Genomic DNA, 17,073 nt, shown 5'->3' with positions numbered 1-17,073 from the left:
ATGAGACTGGAAGGTCAACAGAACCATACTTTGCTGGGTCATGGACTCCAAAGTCAAGAACTCGAGGCACAATATGCAAAATCTCTCTTTGGACAGTCATGCCATTTCCAAACTGGTTTTGTGGAAAATTGTAAATGCACAGAATGAAAAGTAACCCCTAGGCCAGGGGAGGAGAGTGCACTTTGATAGACCACAGAGCTGTGATATTAATTGGAACAATATAATGCTTGGAGCACCAAAAATTATACTAGAAGCAGTTACCACGTAAGCATTGAGAAGGGCAACCCCCAGCATTCTGTTTGCTGTGATAGCCCACATTTTCATATTTAGAAATATTCAAAATTCAGACCTGTTCCTATGCCTGTCCCTTGGAAGTTCTCCCAATGAGCCAGACCCACATCATCAGGTATCTGACACTATCTTACACAAGCTGATTGTATGAACCAAAAAGTGGTTTTTTTTCACCTTTTTTCAAAGGGAAAACATCTGCCCAGGAGTTGCCATTCGAAGAACAGCCCATCTGGTTTCTGTCCTTATTGCTGACACTTCAACTGCCCTCACTACCCACTTGTTTTCCTCTTAAATCTTACTGAAACTTTCCTCCTGATTTTGAGGCCTACAGAAAACCTCACCTTCTTTCCCAGCTTGTACAAAGCCCAGCAGCACTTCCAGGGTGTGCCCTGGGTTTTGTAAAGCAATTGAACAACAGCATTGAAATAGATGGAGCAAATAATATTTACATCCTAGCAAGCAGCAAATCCTTCCTTCCTGCCATACATCCTTCCTGCTGCCCTCATGCAAAGAATTCACTGCTTGGATCTTAATCTGCTCCATCTCTGACATCTGCAACCTCTCCTTGCCAGGGGGAATAATTTCATTACTGAAAGCACAGCAGAGCTGCTGAGCTTCTATGCAACCTAACTCAGTTAAAATAATGAGAAGACAAATGCAAGAAGGTTGCTTTTGGAGGCGAGAAAACGTCAGCTTACAAAGAGGAGTCAAGGACCACTGGCAAGTGCAAAGCTTCTGAGAAACATGGTTCTTTCCTGCTGTCTGCCTGCTGCATGAGTCACACATCTCTGGGTCACACCTTCAGATAAGTGCCAGCTGCTTCTCAACATCACTGCAATTTATACTAATTGAAAAGGAGGAGTAACTCGGGGCACCTAACAGAGGAGCTCTGATAACATTGCTGCACTGAGATTTATGCCCCACCTATTTGCCACAGGATAGGTCTGGCACAAAAGAGGCAAAAATGTCTGCTGAGCAACTGGAGGCTGTATTTGCTCTCAGGAGGGCAGTAAATTCCAGCAGCTGGGTGCACAAGAGCATCTGGAATCAGTCCCTTCAGTTTCTGCAAAAGATTTCAAACCCGAATGGAGGTCACAAATGGTTTGGGAGCCAGTGAAGTGAACAAATGCCATTACCATAACCAAACCTTCCTCTTAAGTCCAAATGAAAATGTGCATGCTCACCATTTTATAGAAGGGTGGTTCCAGTGCCCAAAGAACAAAGAAACAGATAACAGGAGACTGAATCTGACAGAGGTGGGACAGAAAGGGCTCTTTTGTTGATGAACTTTTACCACATCTGTTTTGACACAAGCATTTCCACACATCATGTTAGGCCATGACCAACATGCAGAGACATGGTATTACCCTAAATGTTGACATACTGGGTGTTATAACATAAAGAGTGGCACAGGAGCACTGATGTACATTTTGTCTGCAAGTTGCTGCATATTATCTAGTGCCTTTACAACACAGAATATATACTATTTGCCAGGGACAAAAAGAAGGAAGTTTCTAGTGTTTGCAAGTGGTTCAAGTATCCCACCTCTTTCCTCTTGTCTGCTAAGAAAATTTAGCTCTTGCTAACACACTTCAGAGGGTATCACTGGCTCAGTTTTTCAGACTTACATTGGTGACAATTGTGCTTGCAGCAATGAAACAGGAAAGCACAACTGTTATATATCTGGCAGGGACAGTTCTATATAGAATCTGCTGAGTTGGAAGGGACCCATCAGGATCATCAAGCCCAACTCCTGTCCCTGTGTGGGGCACCCCAAGAATCACACCATGTACCTGAGAGTGTTATCCAAATGCTTCTTGACCTCAGGCAGGCTTGGTGCCATAACTGCTCCCTGGGGAGCCTTTTCCACTGCACAGCCACCCTCTGGGTGAAAAACATTTTCCTTACACCTAACCTTAGCTTCTCCCAGCACATCTTCCTACCATTCCCTCAAGTCCTTTCATCAGTCACCAGAGAGAAGAGTTTGGTGCCTGCTCCTCCTCCTTCCCTAGTGAGGAAGCAGTGATCTGTGATGAGGTCTCCCCTCAGTCTCCTCTTCTCCTTCTCCTCCAGGCTGAACAGACCAAGTGCCTTTAGCTGCTCCTCATACAGCTTTCCCCCAAACCCTTCACAAACCTCAAAGCCCTCCTGTGGACACCCTCCAGTAGCTCCATGTCCTTTTTGGACTGTGGCACCCAGAACTGCACACAGGACTCAAGATGGGGCCTCATCAGTAAAATGGGACAATTCCCTCCCTTGACCAGCTGGCAATGCCCTGCTTGATGCACCCCAGGACTCTGTTTGGCTGTCAGGTCACACTGTTGGCTCATGGTCAACTTGTCATTAACCATTTTCTGCTCTCCAGCCTCTTGCTCCCCAGAGTTTATGAATATCCAGGGTTACCATCTCCCAGGTGCAAAAATCTGGCACCTCTCTTTGTTAAACTTCATACAATTGTCATACCTCATTGCAGAGTCAAACAAACTTTTTGCAGTTAAACTCTAAACTTTACTGGCAAAGAATCACTTTATTCCTTAACTTTCTTCCTCTACTAAAATATAGTGACTTTCCCCTTGGATTTCAACATATTCCCTTCAGCTATCAATCTCCAGGGTACACAGGTCAGCAGGGATTGCTGAAGAAGAGTGTGATGTAATCCTTCCACTTAAGGGCTAGGGAATAAGTCTGGTGCTTCTTGCCAAGACACACAGACAGGTCTCAAATATGTGAGATGGGATAGCCCAGACCAGAGAAAAAGCAGAGCACTAGGAGACTCTAACACACTGTAAAACTGCCTTCACTTGCAATCTTCTGTAGATAAAATGGCATTTTGCTGTGAAAGGCAACACAAATGATCCCTGTGCACTCTGAGCTTTTGTGTCCTGGATCTGTGGGGTGCTGATGACACTATCCAAATTTTTTAAGAGGTTCTGCAACATGGCTCACCATCACTGAAGCAGTCCAGGCCAAATGTAATGTTGTCAACAGCAATGTCAGCTTGGGAATTCCAGCCCCAGGTTGCCAGGAGTTGCAGCTGAAACCTTGGCAATAAGACAGAAGTTTTAGAGAAGAAAGAGAAAGGGGGCAGGGAAAATCAAAACAAAACAACAAACAAAACCCCCAAACCAAACTAAAAATACAGTGTTCCCTTTTCATTAATGACCAGCACTATTTAGAACATTTCCTCCTGACAAGCCCTGCTGAGGCTTGCTGGAAATCTTATCCACACATCACCAGTTAGTAAAGACCAACCAACATTCATATAATGCCACATTTCATGGGGGAACAGGAATGAAATCTTCACACAGACATAGAAACAAACCACTAACAGTTATAGACAGACAACCATCCTTATTCAATTGCTACAAACAGTGAGGGAATCAGACATGTGCAACAGGGAAGGGAAAAGAGAATCTCCTTTTCATCCCCCAAAAGACAGAATGGAAACTGAGCAGAACTAACAATATCCAAAAAGACAGGGATCTTGGCCTGATCCTCAGCCAATGTAACTCAACAAGGTGACATGGGTTTATTTCAGCTGCAGGTCAGGACATTTTAAATTTCAGCCATAACTCCCTGAAGTGCTTGCTTTCTGGGCTTTCTCATCTTTTTCCACCATAAACAGCTGTTTAGCTGCTGATGTAGGAGATCTGTCATGTCCCATGTACATTGCCACATTCTAAACTCACAAGGAAGAAAGAAAATGGGCTGGGGGCTCTCATTCTAATGGATAGGACTGAACTGTTTGACATTAAATTTCAGACATAAGCACATGTCTGATGTCCAGTCCTTTTAGAACTTATTAAAAGCATATGGAGATGACCTCTACTGATGAAACTCAATGATGATTTATGAGAGATCAAGCACTCATCAAGCCTAACACTTTAATCATGCATCCTAAGAACACATTTGTCCCAAATTAGTGGCAATAAAGCCCATGTGCACATTCCACCCACCAGCCAAATGTTGGTGCCTACCCACAGTTAATATAAGGTTGCATAGCTGCATCAAAATCTTCAGGGATAAGCTGCTTTTCCCTCAACTCAAGAAGTGAGTTTTAATTTAATCTGGTGATTAAATGTACTTAAATTCCCATTTACAGATTCTGAGCATCCTGGGAGCAAGCACTGGTGCAACAAATGCAGAACAGAGGTCTCCTTAACAACCACTCTCTTGGCTATGGGATTAGCAGGGAAATTTCCCAACAGAAATTAGCAGCTTTTAGCAATACTTTTGCATTTTCAATCCTCACCTGGATGTCCACAGACATACAACAGCAACTCCCTCACCCATTTGGTGGAAGACAAAGTGACAGTGCCCTGAGCACTAGGACACTTGGGCACTTTTTCTAGGATTTCCAGCCATGGATACTGTACCACAGCACATTCCCTACTTAAGGCATCCCCATGGCTGCATATCCTTGGCTAGGTCAGTGGATTCAGAGCAGAAGAATGTGCCACAAGGTAGATTTCTGCTCCAGCTGAGATGTCTCCTAAGCTCTGTGTGCCTCTCTGTTCCCCTGAGTTCAGAAAAAGAGGACTTTGCCTTTTGACCTCTGTGCTGTCTTAGCCAGGGGGGTTTCCAGTGTTCCTGTTCATTAAGCTCATTTTGCTGACTCCAGTATATTACACCCCCCAGATCTCTGATGTCTTGGTCTTTTGCCTGTGGTTTTCTCCTGATAGCAGCCTTTTTCCCTGGGTGTGTGAACCAAGGGAGGAAATCTGCCAGCTGATCACCTGCAGTAGTTTTCCAAGTATGTAGATGCCCAACTGGGAGGCTGATCAGCAGACTGGGGTGTTTCTCTTCCTTCTCTCCTAAGAAATAAATTTACTGGAGGAAGCCTATAGAGGATGGAAGCAAGGACAGGTAGCCTGAGAGGAGTAGAAAGTTGTCCAAGCAGCCAGGAATGAGGTCAGGAAAACTAAAGGCCTGATAGAATTAAGTCTGACCAGGAACATCAAGGGCCACAAGAAAATCTTCAACAGGTCTGCTGGTAATAAAAGGAAGATTATGAAAAATGTGGGCCCTGTCTGGGAGGAAATTGGAGACCTGGTCATGTGGGATATGAAGGAGGCTGAGGTATTCAGTGATTTTTTTGCCTTTTTTGACTTTTTTTTTGCCTTTTTTTTTTCACAGACAGGTGCTCAAGCCATAGCATCCAACTTACAAAAGGTAAAGGCAGAGACTGGGAGAATAAAGAATTACCCATGGTAGAAGATCAGGTCTGGGACCATCCAAGGAACCTGAGGGTGCATAAGTCCATGGGACAGGTCCTAAGGGAGCTGGCAGATGAAGCTGTCAGTCTTATTCCATCATATTTGAGAAGTCATGGCAGTCTAGTGAAATGCCCACAGACTGGAAAAGGGAAAACTTAAGCCCCATTTTTAACAGACAAAAAAGGAAGAGTTGGCAAACTACAAGCAAGTCAGACTGACATCTGTAACAGGCAAGATTATGGAATGGATCCTACTGGAAACTTTGCTAAGGCACATGGAAAATAAGGAGGTGATTGATGACAGACAACATGGCTTCACTTAAGGGCAAATCCTGCCTGACAAATCTGGTGGCCTTTTATGACAGCATTGGTAGATATAGGATGAGCAGCTGATGTAGAACCTGGACTTGTGCAAAGCACTTGATGCTGTTTTCCATGACTCAGAGCCACAGCCTTGTCCCAGAAGTGGAGAAATGTGGGCTTGAGAGATGAACTTGGTGAATAAAGAACTGCCTGGATGGCCACACTCCAAGAGCAGTGGGTCAATGGTTTGATGTCCAAATGGAGGGCAGTGATGCCTGGCATTCCTCAGGGGCTGATGTTAGGACCAGCACTGTTCAATACTTTTGTCAGTGGCATGGACAATGGGATTGAGTGCATCCTCATCAAGTTTGCCAACAACACTGAACTGTGGGGTAGTCAATAAGCTGGAGGGAAGGGATGCCACTAACAGGCTTGAGAAGTGGGACCATGTCAACGTCATAAAGTTAAACAAGGCCAAGTGCAAGGTCCTTCACCTGGGTCAGGGTAATGCCAAGCACAAATACAAACAGCCCTGATAAGAAGGACATGAGGATTTTGGTTGATGAAAAGCTTGCCAGCCCACAAAGCCAACCATAACCCAGGCTGCATTAAAAGAAGAATCACTGGTAGGTCAAGGGAGGGGATTCTGCCCCTCTATTTCACTCTTGTGAGAGCCCAGCTGGAGCACTGCATTCAGTTCTCAATTTACCAACAAAAGGAGGACATGGAGCTGTTGGAGCAGGTCCAGAGGAGGGCAATGAAGATGATCAGAGGGCTGGAGCACATATCCTGTGAAGACAGGCTGAGAGAGCTGGGGCTGTCCAGCCTGGAGAAGGGGAAGCTCTGGGAAGACCTTAAAGCAGCCTTCCAGTACTTGAAGAGGACCTATAAGAAAATGGGGAGGGACTTTTCACAAGGTGTAGCAGTAGGATGAAGGGGAACAGTTTTAGGCTGAAAGATTTTAGATTTAAATAAGATATTAGGAAGAAATTCTTTGCTGTGAGGGTGGCAAGGCACTGGCCTAGGCTGCCAAGAGAAGTTGAGGCTGCTCCCTCCCTGCAAGTGTTCAAGGCCAGGCTGGATGGAGGTTGGAGCAACCTGACCTAGGGAAATGTGTCCCTGCCCATCACAGGGAAGTTGGAACTAGGCTGTCTTTAAAGTCCTCTTCCAATCCAAACCATTCTATGATTCCCTGAACCTATTGCCCAAAACTATTCATATGTCCCCTCCATGGCCCCCTCCTTTTGTCCACTAAGACTCATCTACTTCTACCCCCATCAAGGTGTTCATGTTCTGCTACAGCATCTATTTGGTTTGCAGTTCATTTCTACCCCTTCTGTGATCTTTTCCCCTCCCACCCATTTTGTCACTGGCTGTCATCCCTTCCTACAGCCCTTTCACACAGCAAATCAAGGACAGGAGTTTCCTGAAGTATTCCTGGAGGTTTCATTACCTATAAGGGAAGGCTGCCAACACCCACTATTAACAGAAAAGTCATTCATGGAGGTTTACACCAAACTGTACTAAGTTTGTAGACCAATATTCACCATAAGCCTCTGTTTACAATTGTTTTCTACTTCACCAACATTTAAGCAACTTGGGCTGAACATTATTGGTCTGGGTGGTTTGGTGTGACTTGCCTAGAATTCAAAAAAAATTTCCTAGAATTCAAAAAAGGCAACTCAGGGATTGACAATTTTGACCCTGCTCAAAAATGCTGACACCTTTTCAAGTTCTTTGTGCTACCAGGTATTGAAAGTGGGATCTGAAATTTGTGAGGAGGAATCACATGGCAGAAATGAACTTTTTTTTTTCCATTTGAATGAGAATCTCTTAAAATTTTAGTAAAATGATCTTGAAAATTTCAAAAGCTTGACACTTCTATGCCTGGTAGAATTTTTCTAATCCTGCAGTCTCATCTTTTCTGGATATCTTCAAGGCTGGGGCCAAATGGCACTTTCCATAACAATACTGTTACAAACTCTGACAGGTCCTGCCCTTCCAAATTAATTAATACACTTTTTCTCCACCAGCTCTCCTGTTTTTTGCCAACTAGGAAGAAAAAAAAGCTGCCTATACTGATTCCAGAGTGAACAAGGTGGCATCTTGGAAAAATCAGAGAGCTCCCTGGTTGCTTTATAGCATAGAGCTTGGGTTTGGGAGTTGGGAGCAGTGTGGGTTGTGCCTGAGAGCTACAGAAGGTAAAAAACAGTCAAACAGAAAGACTGGGAATAAAACTTTACTGTAGGTCTGGGGTCATCAAAATAAAATTACACAAGAGATAACTAGGACAAGAAGGGGATGGAAGTGCAGGGAAGAGAGTCAGACAATAAAAACCCAACACACAGAGGAATACCACCTGCTGGAAGAGAGATGGAAACAAGCAGCAGGGAGGAGGTCAGACAGGGAAATTACAACTGGAACCATGAGACAGACAAAATGGGTTCACAGCCTTGAAGGAGGAGAGATCAAATATATGAAAAGAAGGAAGAAAGGCACTGAGTGCTTTCATAAGCAGGTGAGTTGAGGCAGGAGCAGAGCATGTAAGGAACAAGGGAAGGGGCCCAGGACACAGATTGTGTCCTGTGAGCACCAAGACCAGGGTTTCCTCCCTTGGGGCAAATAGCTGCTACAGTTCCCATGAGTTGTATGGTTCCTCTGTTTGTGTTATAGATCAGTGCATCAAATGACAACTTATTATTTCTGTTAGTCACTTGGCTAGCTCAGGTAGCCCATTTCTGCTTGGTATACTGAGAGTTCCAGCCTCACCCATAGTGATTGTCACTGCTGGGCCACATCAGTTTTAAATTTGTTTGAAAATGGCACATAAAAGTGTTGCCTGAAAGTGAAGTAAGATAAAATGGCTTGAAACAAACCATCATAGTACATGCATTCAGGACCTACCTACTGCTTTCATTTTGTCAAACATTACAGTATTTGCAGATCAGGTTTTTTTTGTGCAGTCCTAGTCCCTAAAGCCTCTTGCTCTTCATTTCCTCCTGCCACAGAAGGAGCTGATAGAGAAACTGGAGGCTTTAGGGAACAAGCATGAGGGACTTTTTATCAGAGGAGGCAGAAAGTCTTAAATACCTCTGATGAGCTCCTGGCACTCTGCTGTGTTGTTCCTGGGAAAGAGAGTTATTCTGGACAAATTCACTGTTTATACTTTACATATGAAGAACTAAACAGCTGCTAATCCACAGAGTTCCAGACTGTATCAGAAAAGAATATTAAATACACTGCCAGCATGCAGACCTATCCTATCCTAAAAGAGTAATTCATGGCAGAGGTGCATATGGTGAACACCTTATAATGCTGAGACCAAAGATAATAATTTAATGAGGAGAAACAAGGTGGAACATTCTCTGGGTTTTACTGCTGCTTGGGTTTGAATTGCTACCACTTCCAGACCCAAATCCCTGAAGTCTTTTATATGAGGATGCAATGAATATTTGAAGTTAAAAGGAATCCCCTCAAGCTTTCTTCTCCATTAAGTTTTCTGACATTATCTATTGCCAATATTAGGTAGATAATTTCTCACTTTTAATATTTGCTGTATAGAAGTTGAGATTTTTTTTAAGGGTCAAGTGAAAGCCTTCCTGAGAAAGACACAGAAAACCAGATTGGAGCAATTTGAGAAGTGTTTGTGTTGTGCACAACAACCAATGCCCAACACCTGCTACATTGCTTGAGACTGAATTCCAATTGAGACTGGGTTGAAATTCTTTGACTCTTCAATATTTTACTTCATTTGAAAACAAATGTCATGCTGTACTTTCACATCTGAATCTGTGAAAACTTGAATGCAAGCCTGAATTGGGCAATGGTCTTTTCCTGAAATTGTTGCATCAGTGACATGGCACTGAATGATCTCTTGTTTCCTAGGCTGCAGAGATACAGATTCAAGGCCAGGCAGTTGCATTGGCCAAACTGTGGCTTTGCCAGCCATTTGACCCACATGATAGCTTTACTGTACAAAGCTACACTAATACAGCTGTTACTGGCTTTCTCACACCAGTGAAATGTGTCTAGGACAGACATTGCTATTCCCAATACCTAAGCTCTGTTTGAGGTTGCATGAAGTGCAGACACAGTTCAGGCTTGTGCTGAGCTGAGCTGAGCAGACACATGGAGATCTGCATGTCTGACAGGAAACTTCCTCAGCAAGCAGAACTGAAGTACTGATGCAACTTTTGCAATAGAAATGGCCCTTGAAGAAGTCAAGTGATGCTTGAACACAAAAGCAGTAAAAAAATTATTATATATCTGGGGGTAACCCTGGGTGCTGCTGGTTGAGCTCTTACCAGTTCTGAAGCACTGGCATTGGTAAGGTGATGAGAAACCAGTGGTCACTCCAGCTCCCTGCCCTTTCCCACATTGGCAGTGTGACTGGAGCTCCCTTTATCTCCTCCCTGACAGAGAAGGAGATGGTACCATTGTAGCTGCCAAAGACATGCACTGAGAATTGGATCTGCAATAGAAGAGAAAAAGAATGGTGAGCTGTGATAAGAAGGGACAGGTACTCACTCTTCCCCTCCCTGGAGATCTGAGACAACAAACCTTTGATCCTGAGTCAGACCATTGCATCACACCCACTGCTCAGGCCCCCAGTGCTCATCCCTGACTCATCCCTGTTCCTAGCACAGAATTTTATCTCTGGAGGCTCTGACTGACACTCCTGTTGGGCAACTGTTCTCCAGCCTCTCACAAAAATATCCATGGCACCATTTGGGTGAGAAACCACTGGTTTTCTTGTTCCTCCTTCAGGAAGAAAAAGCAGTAAAGAAAAGGAGCACAGGCTTGAACTCAAAAAATGTTTTAGCATTAAATGCTTCCACTAGAGCTAGGTTACTGTGGGAAAACAATGCTAACTGCATTCCTCTTCAGTGTTCTCACCAGCCTGAAGGTTTCTGTGAAAGGGTTTGAACCACAGTTTAAATCTTTAAAGGTTCCTATTGTAATCACCCAGGTCCATGTGTTGCACTGGTGTGGTTTGATCTATTCCCAGGAATTATAGGGTACAAAAGTACTTCCAGGGGAGAGATGCCCTACCTCAAATCCCCTTGAAACAAGGAGGTCTCTAGAGAAAGGAAACTTGGAGCATATATTTGCTCCAAATCATAGGCACCATCTGGACCATGGCACCCAAACATCAGGCAAGCAACCTTATCACCAGGCTAAAGAATATTCTGAAGCAAGAGATATTTTTCTTTCTTTGAAGTAACCACTTCCACTTTGCCACAGAACAAGAGAGAACTGTTATTTCCACCATTGCTTTGAATGCTCAGCTTCTCTTTATTTTACAGCAGGAAAGGGAGCAGACACATGCATGGTCTGCAAAGAACAACCACAAGAAGCCCCTTGCTCCTGAAATGTGGGTTCAAATCCTTGCCAGTGGAGGAGAGAATGGGTCCAGATCTCCTGTGAACTCTATACCACTGCTTCTCCTCCTTGTTTTTTGAGCCTAGCTCCAAGGACTTTTTATTTGGTTGGAACTACACATCAAATGTGACCTGGATTTGTAAGTAAATATAAGTGCTGGTTAGATCTTTGGCACCTGCACTCTATTTCTTTTGCCAGCTCTAGTAAGGAGGCATCAAAGCTTTCTGTTTCCATCTAGCAGGGCTGGAGTCCAGCTCAAACCTGCAGCTTAATTTTCCCAAGTGTTATGAGTACAATATAGTTTCATATTTTTAATTCCACGCCTTTGGATCTCCCCTTATTCTTTTGAGAAATTTAGGCTGAAGGAAGGTTATGGGATGTTATCCATGCCTGGCTGCCTTCACCTTTTAAAATTCCTTAAGAATGTGAACAGAACTTTATTATCTTCACCTATTCCTGGAAAATCTAGCATCTAACTTCACACTCCCATTACCAGTGAAACTCTCAAGAAAGTTTAACTCCTGTGAGAGAGTATTCCAGAATTTATGCAGAAAAGTATCAGTAGCAGGTACACTGAATGGTTCAAAAACCCCAGACAGCCAACTCCCTTTTCCACAGGCCAAGGCCACTCCATAGAGTTGAGGTACTCAGTATCCTTCAGAGGAATAATTGGAAGAGTTAGGAGGGGGAGTTTTCCATAGTGAGGAGTTGACCTGGAGCTCCTGCTTTCACTTCTGGATGCTCCTCACATCTCCTTTCTATATTTCTAGGCAGCAGAGCCAACTTGAGTGCTTGCAAGTGTTTTGCAGAGGCCCAGGAGGATGGGCTGATTGTACAAACTACCCCAAAGGGGGGTAAGGTAGTCATATACCTGGTAGTCTTCAGTGGCAATCCTAGCTGGCAAGCTGGTGCTGTAAGCCTTGGCCACACAGCTCATCTGAGAGCTGTCTGCTCGCAAGTAGAGGAAGTGTCCTGTGACCAGAAAAGGGAAGCAGAAAAGGCAAGATGATGCTTTGTTTTTTTTGTTTGTTTTTTTTTTTTTTTAATACTCTACTGAAGCAGTTTAACATCATTGTGCTGAAGCAGAGTGCAAATAAGATGACAAGCATGGTTTGAGAGCAAATCTTTTAGTGAGGTTATAATAAGCCTGAAGCCAACACCTCAAATTTCTTTTCTGAAATAGGAGTGTAAAAACCTCAGGCACCTCCCTAGCATCTTCCCTTACTCTATTAGTGAGAGTATAATGAGCCAGAAGCCAACATCCCAAACTCCTTCCTGAAATAGGAGTGCAAAAACCTCAGGCACCTCTCTAGCACCTTCCCTTACTCTATTAGTGAGAGTATAATGAGCCAGAAGCCAACATCCCAAACTCCTTCCTGAAATAGGAGTGCAAAAACCTCAGGCACCTCCCTAGCATCTTCCCACACATGGGCTGACACCAGTGTCCAGTGAACTCCTGATCAGCCCTAATTCTTACACCATGAGCAGCAATGACCCTTGCTGAGACAAACACTGGCCTGGAAGAGCTCATGTGGAGACTCTGTTCCCAGGAAAAAATATGGACAACCCTTCATTTTCCCAGGGAACTGTGAGGCAAGACTCATTTGTGCTAACACTTCTGACTTTCAGCCTGAACATGTCAGGGCTTCTTATTTAGCACAAAATCTGGCAAGGTTCTCCAAAAGATGTTTCTACAAACTGCCTTGTTCTGTGGGGCAGTTTTTAGTTTGTGATGCAGCAGTTATTATATTGCTGCTAAAATACTCTGCAATTCTATAGCTCAGAAGAAGAAGAAGGAGGGAAGAAGCATATTTAAAGAGAATTCATTATATAAAGTTATTAATGTGAAGGAGAATTCCAGTCTCTGAGAATTTCATGTTAACTTTGTTGCAGAGCTTGTTTTGTATAAGGTTTTGAATCACATTTTAGCTACTTTTTGTTATAGATAATACCAATGTTAATGTTTGAAGTTTAAAAACCTAAGAGTTCAAGGCTATTGTATACATACATACATGCATACAGGGAGAGAACTATGAGGAACCTACCACCAGTGGCTTGCAGGGTAGATCCTAAAAATGAGTAATTTTTCATCATTTCAGTAGAGCCCTGAATAGACCAAGGAGATGCTGCAGTTTCATTCAGCGTCCAGCCACATGGACCTTCTTCAAAAGAGCAATGTGAGCCCTCTGGGAGACTGTCTACAGCAGAAAAAAGAAAAAGCAGGAAGACAGAGAAACCTGAATATGGAAGAAAACAAACAGCTGCAAAAGTCAAAACTCTTTGTGGTTGTCTAAAGCTCCCATGTAGTGCCAGGCCACATACTCACCACACCTCACTCCTTCCTGTTCTTTAGCAGGGCAATCACTGGTGAATTCACAGATTTTTAGGTGACTGACACAACCTCCATGAAGGCAGGGGAATGTGGAGCCTTTGGCATATATAGAAAGATCTTGGTTTTCTTTACCTAAAGGAAAAAAAGAGAAAGAAGCCCAGAAATGAGTTGGCAGAATGTTTATGACTCTTCACATGTGGGACCTCAGCAAGTGTCCAGGGCTGATAAATGACACCTCTGCTTTTTACCATGTTAAGTTTCCACCCTGCATGAGATTTATGCAGACACCCTCAGCTCTCATGGAAACAAATTAATTTACCTTTTCTCTCATGCACTGTCTTCTGCTGCATTTGCACCATCTTTAGATTGCAACGTTTTTTTTTTTTTTGTTTTGTATTTTGTTTTGTAAAAGGAAGAACTTTGCAGTTTTTTACCATGTTCTGAAGCTGGAGGCAGAGATACCCACTCAGTTTCAGTCCTGACAGTCACGTTGCTGTGCCCTGTTGAGACTTGGGCTTAAGTAACGTTGCGGTGAGCCCTTCTCTCGGGGACACGGCTCTTCTCGGGAGGTCTCTCACCATCTCTCTTCCCAGGCGTCTCTCGGCCTCCCCTCTCTGTTTCTGGGATCATGCCTTTTATTTTGCCCTTCAGCCCTGCCCATTTCCAGCTGGGGCAGGCCCTAATTATTGGGCACAGCTGGGCCTAAGCTCCCAGTTCATTATCGGCAACACCTGAGGACTTGTGGTTCTCACTACATTTCCCCCCTTTTTGTTGTTTGTTGAAAAATAAACTTCATTTTTTTTTTCAATAATTTACAATTAATTCACAATAACTTACAATTAATTTAAACATTTCATTATTTCTCAACATTTTTTCGCCTTTTCAAACATCTCATTACTTTTTTTTCTATAATTTACAATTATTCTTATATTACGGCCTTTCATTTCCTTAATTTTACAATTTTCTTAGCCTTTGATTGAAATGTGGAGGGAAAATTTGGGCTCCTACCGGCTTTTTTCGCCTCTTTAGCCACTGTTATCAGCAGAAGATGAGGTCTCAAAACACCAGCTCAGCTTTCGCTGGTACTCGCCACCTCGGGATGCCTGGCCATGCAGAGGCTTCTCCGAGCATTCAGCGCACCAGTCTTATCGCGTGTCCCTGGGGGCTCCGTTTCAGGACCGCACTGTCGCGTGTCCCTAGGGCCCCGTTTCAGGACCGCATCGCGTGTCCCTGGGGGCTCCGTTTCAGGACCGCACTGTCCCGTGTCCCTGGGGGCTCCGTTTCAGGACCGCACTGTCCCGTGTCCCTGGGGGCTCCGTTTCAGGACCGCACTGTCCCGTGTCCCTGGGGGCTCCGTTTCAGGACCGCACTGTCCCGTGTCCCTGGGGGCTCCGTTTCAGGACCGCACTGTCCCGTGTCCCTGGGGGCTCCGTTTCAGGACCGCACTATCGCGTGTCCCTGGGAGGCTCCGTTTCAGGACCGCACTGTCGCGTGTCCCTGGGAGACTCCGTTTCAGGACCGCATCGCGTGTCCCTGGGAGGCTCCGTTTCAGGACCGCACTGTCGCGTGTCCCTGGGAGACTCCGTTTCAGGACCGCATCGCGTGTCCCTGGGAGGCTCCGTTTCAGGACCGCACTGACTTGATGCGCACTCAGAGCTCCACTTCAGCTTCACCATTCCTCGGGTTTGAGTTCCGCGCGCCAACTCGCTGCGCCCTTCGAGCCTCATTCATCTTACTGCTTTTCGGCTTTGCTCCTGCCTGGCTCGCCATTCCGGGCTGTTGTATCTTGCCGTGCTGGGCTTCTACTCCGAGCTCTTCACGCCGCCTACAGCATTTAAGCCTGGCCTCGTGGAGCTTTTCCCGTGGTTGCGTATTTGGAGCTCTTCATAGAGCGTCCCGCACCAACGTAGTAGCTCCATCTGACGTGGTTGCGTATTCGAAGCTCTTTATATCGCCTTCCGCATTTAAGCCTGGCTTTGTAGAGCTTCCCGCACCAACGTGGTCGTGTAGAGCTCTTTATAATACCTCAGCATTCACGGCTGCTGTTGTTGCCCGCATTCTCCACCACTTGTTGCGGCGAGCCCTTCTCTCGGGGACACGGCTCTCCTCAGGAGGTCTCTCGCCATCTCTCTTCCCAGGCCTCTCTCAGCCTCCCCTCTCTGTTTCTGGGAGCATGCCTTTTATTTTGCCCTTCAGCCCCGCCCATTTCCAGCTGGGGCAGGCCCTAATTATTGGGCACAGCTGGGCCTAAGCTCCCAGTTCATTATTGACGACACCTGGTGACTTGTGGTTCTCACTACAAGTAACACTCATTCTGACATCTTTTCATGCCAACACTGTGGCATCCAGCCTGGGAAGGCAGCTGTTTCCCCAGCAAGCTGTCTCACTGTATAGCAAATTTACTCATGCACCCCAGCTGGTCCCCAGGATTATTTGACTGGCTGCACAGGTACCCAGTAACCAGGCCTGAATGTCATTTTTAAGTCTGATTATTTCCTAAAAGCATGAGTCTTCATGTGCCCAGCCTGTCCTGTTGGTGCCTGTGTGGTCTGCATGGGGCTCTTCTGGACCTGCTCCCTTTTAGCACAGAAATCCCACAGGGATTGTTACTACAAATATTTCAAAATGAGACAGTTAGGGAATTAGTTCCAGAACAAAAAGGACACCTCTGAAGCAATCCAGGTACACAGTCTGAAAGAGTGTAGTGGGGTGACCTTGGCTGGGTACCAGGTGTCCCCCTAACCTGTTCTGTCACTCCCCTCCTCAACTGGGCAAGGGAGAGGAAGGAAAGAAATAATGGAAAGCTCACAGGTCAAGATAAGGACAGGGAGATCACTCACCAGTTACCACCACAGGCAAAACAGACTCAACTTGGGGAAATCAGTTTAATTTATTGCCAATCAAATGACAGTAAGGTAATGAGAAATAAAAAACAAATCTTAAAACACCTTCCACCCTACCCTGCACTCATATTACTTTGCTCCTGGTTCCTCTGTCTCCTCCTCCCTGACAGAATAAAAAATGGGGGTTGTGCTCAGTCCATGGGGTGTTGTTTCTGCTGCTCCTTTCTCCTCAGGGAGAGGGACTCCTCACCCTCTCCCTCCTTCAGTGTGGGGCCCCTCCCATGGGAGAGAGTCCTCCATCAACTTTTCCCATGCAAGTCCTTCCCATGGGCTCCAGTTCTCCATGAATTGCTCCAGGTTCCACCAGTCCTGCCAGCAAACCTGCATCCACAGGTTCACAGGTCCTGCCAGGAGCCTGCTTCTCTCAGGATCACAGCCTCCTTCAGGCATCTGTCTGCCCCTCTGTGAGGTCCCCCATGGGCTATAGATGGATATCTGCTTTCCCAGGGACCTCCATGGGCTGTAGAGGGACATCCTGCCCCACCATGGTCTTCACCATGGGCTGCAGGGGAATCCAGCACCTCCTTCCCATCCTTCTTCATTGACCTGCAGAAGCTGCTGCTTTCACATATTCTCACTCCTCTCTCCAGATGCAACTGCAAAGGTTTTTTTTTTTCCTTTCACCTTTCTTATGTTATCACAGCACC

The 17,073-nt window shown here is 45.1% G+C and overlaps 1 protein-coding gene across 1 annotated transcript in view; it reads right to left on the bottom strand.

Annotated features, from left to right (window-relative positions):
• Positions 1–17,073, bottom strand: part of LTK (leukocyte receptor tyrosine kinase) — a 102,391-nt gene that overhangs the window by 30,469 nt on the left and 54,849 nt on the right. The window contains exons 6-10 of the mRNA XM_071744706.1: positions 13,518–13,655; positions 13,237–13,389; positions 12,063–12,163; positions 10,114–10,280; positions 3,238–3,332 (exon numbers count right to left, since the gene is read on the bottom strand). Coding sequence (XP_071600807.1) covers positions 3,238–3,332; positions 10,114–10,280; positions 12,063–12,163; positions 13,237–13,389; positions 13,518–13,655 — 654 coding nt within the window. The remainder of the gene's footprint in view (positions 1–3,237; positions 3,333–10,113; positions 10,281–12,062; positions 12,164–13,236; positions 13,390–13,517; positions 13,656–17,073) is intronic.

The sequence above is a fragment of the Heliangelus exortis genome, chromosome 5 (assembly GCF_036169615.1).
Source record: "Heliangelus exortis chromosome 5, bHelExo1.hap1, whole genome shotgun sequence".
NCBI lineage: Eukaryota > Metazoa > Chordata > Aves > Apodiformes > Trochilidae > Heliangelus > Heliangelus exortis.
This window is presented reverse-complemented; position numbering and strand designations above follow the sequence as displayed.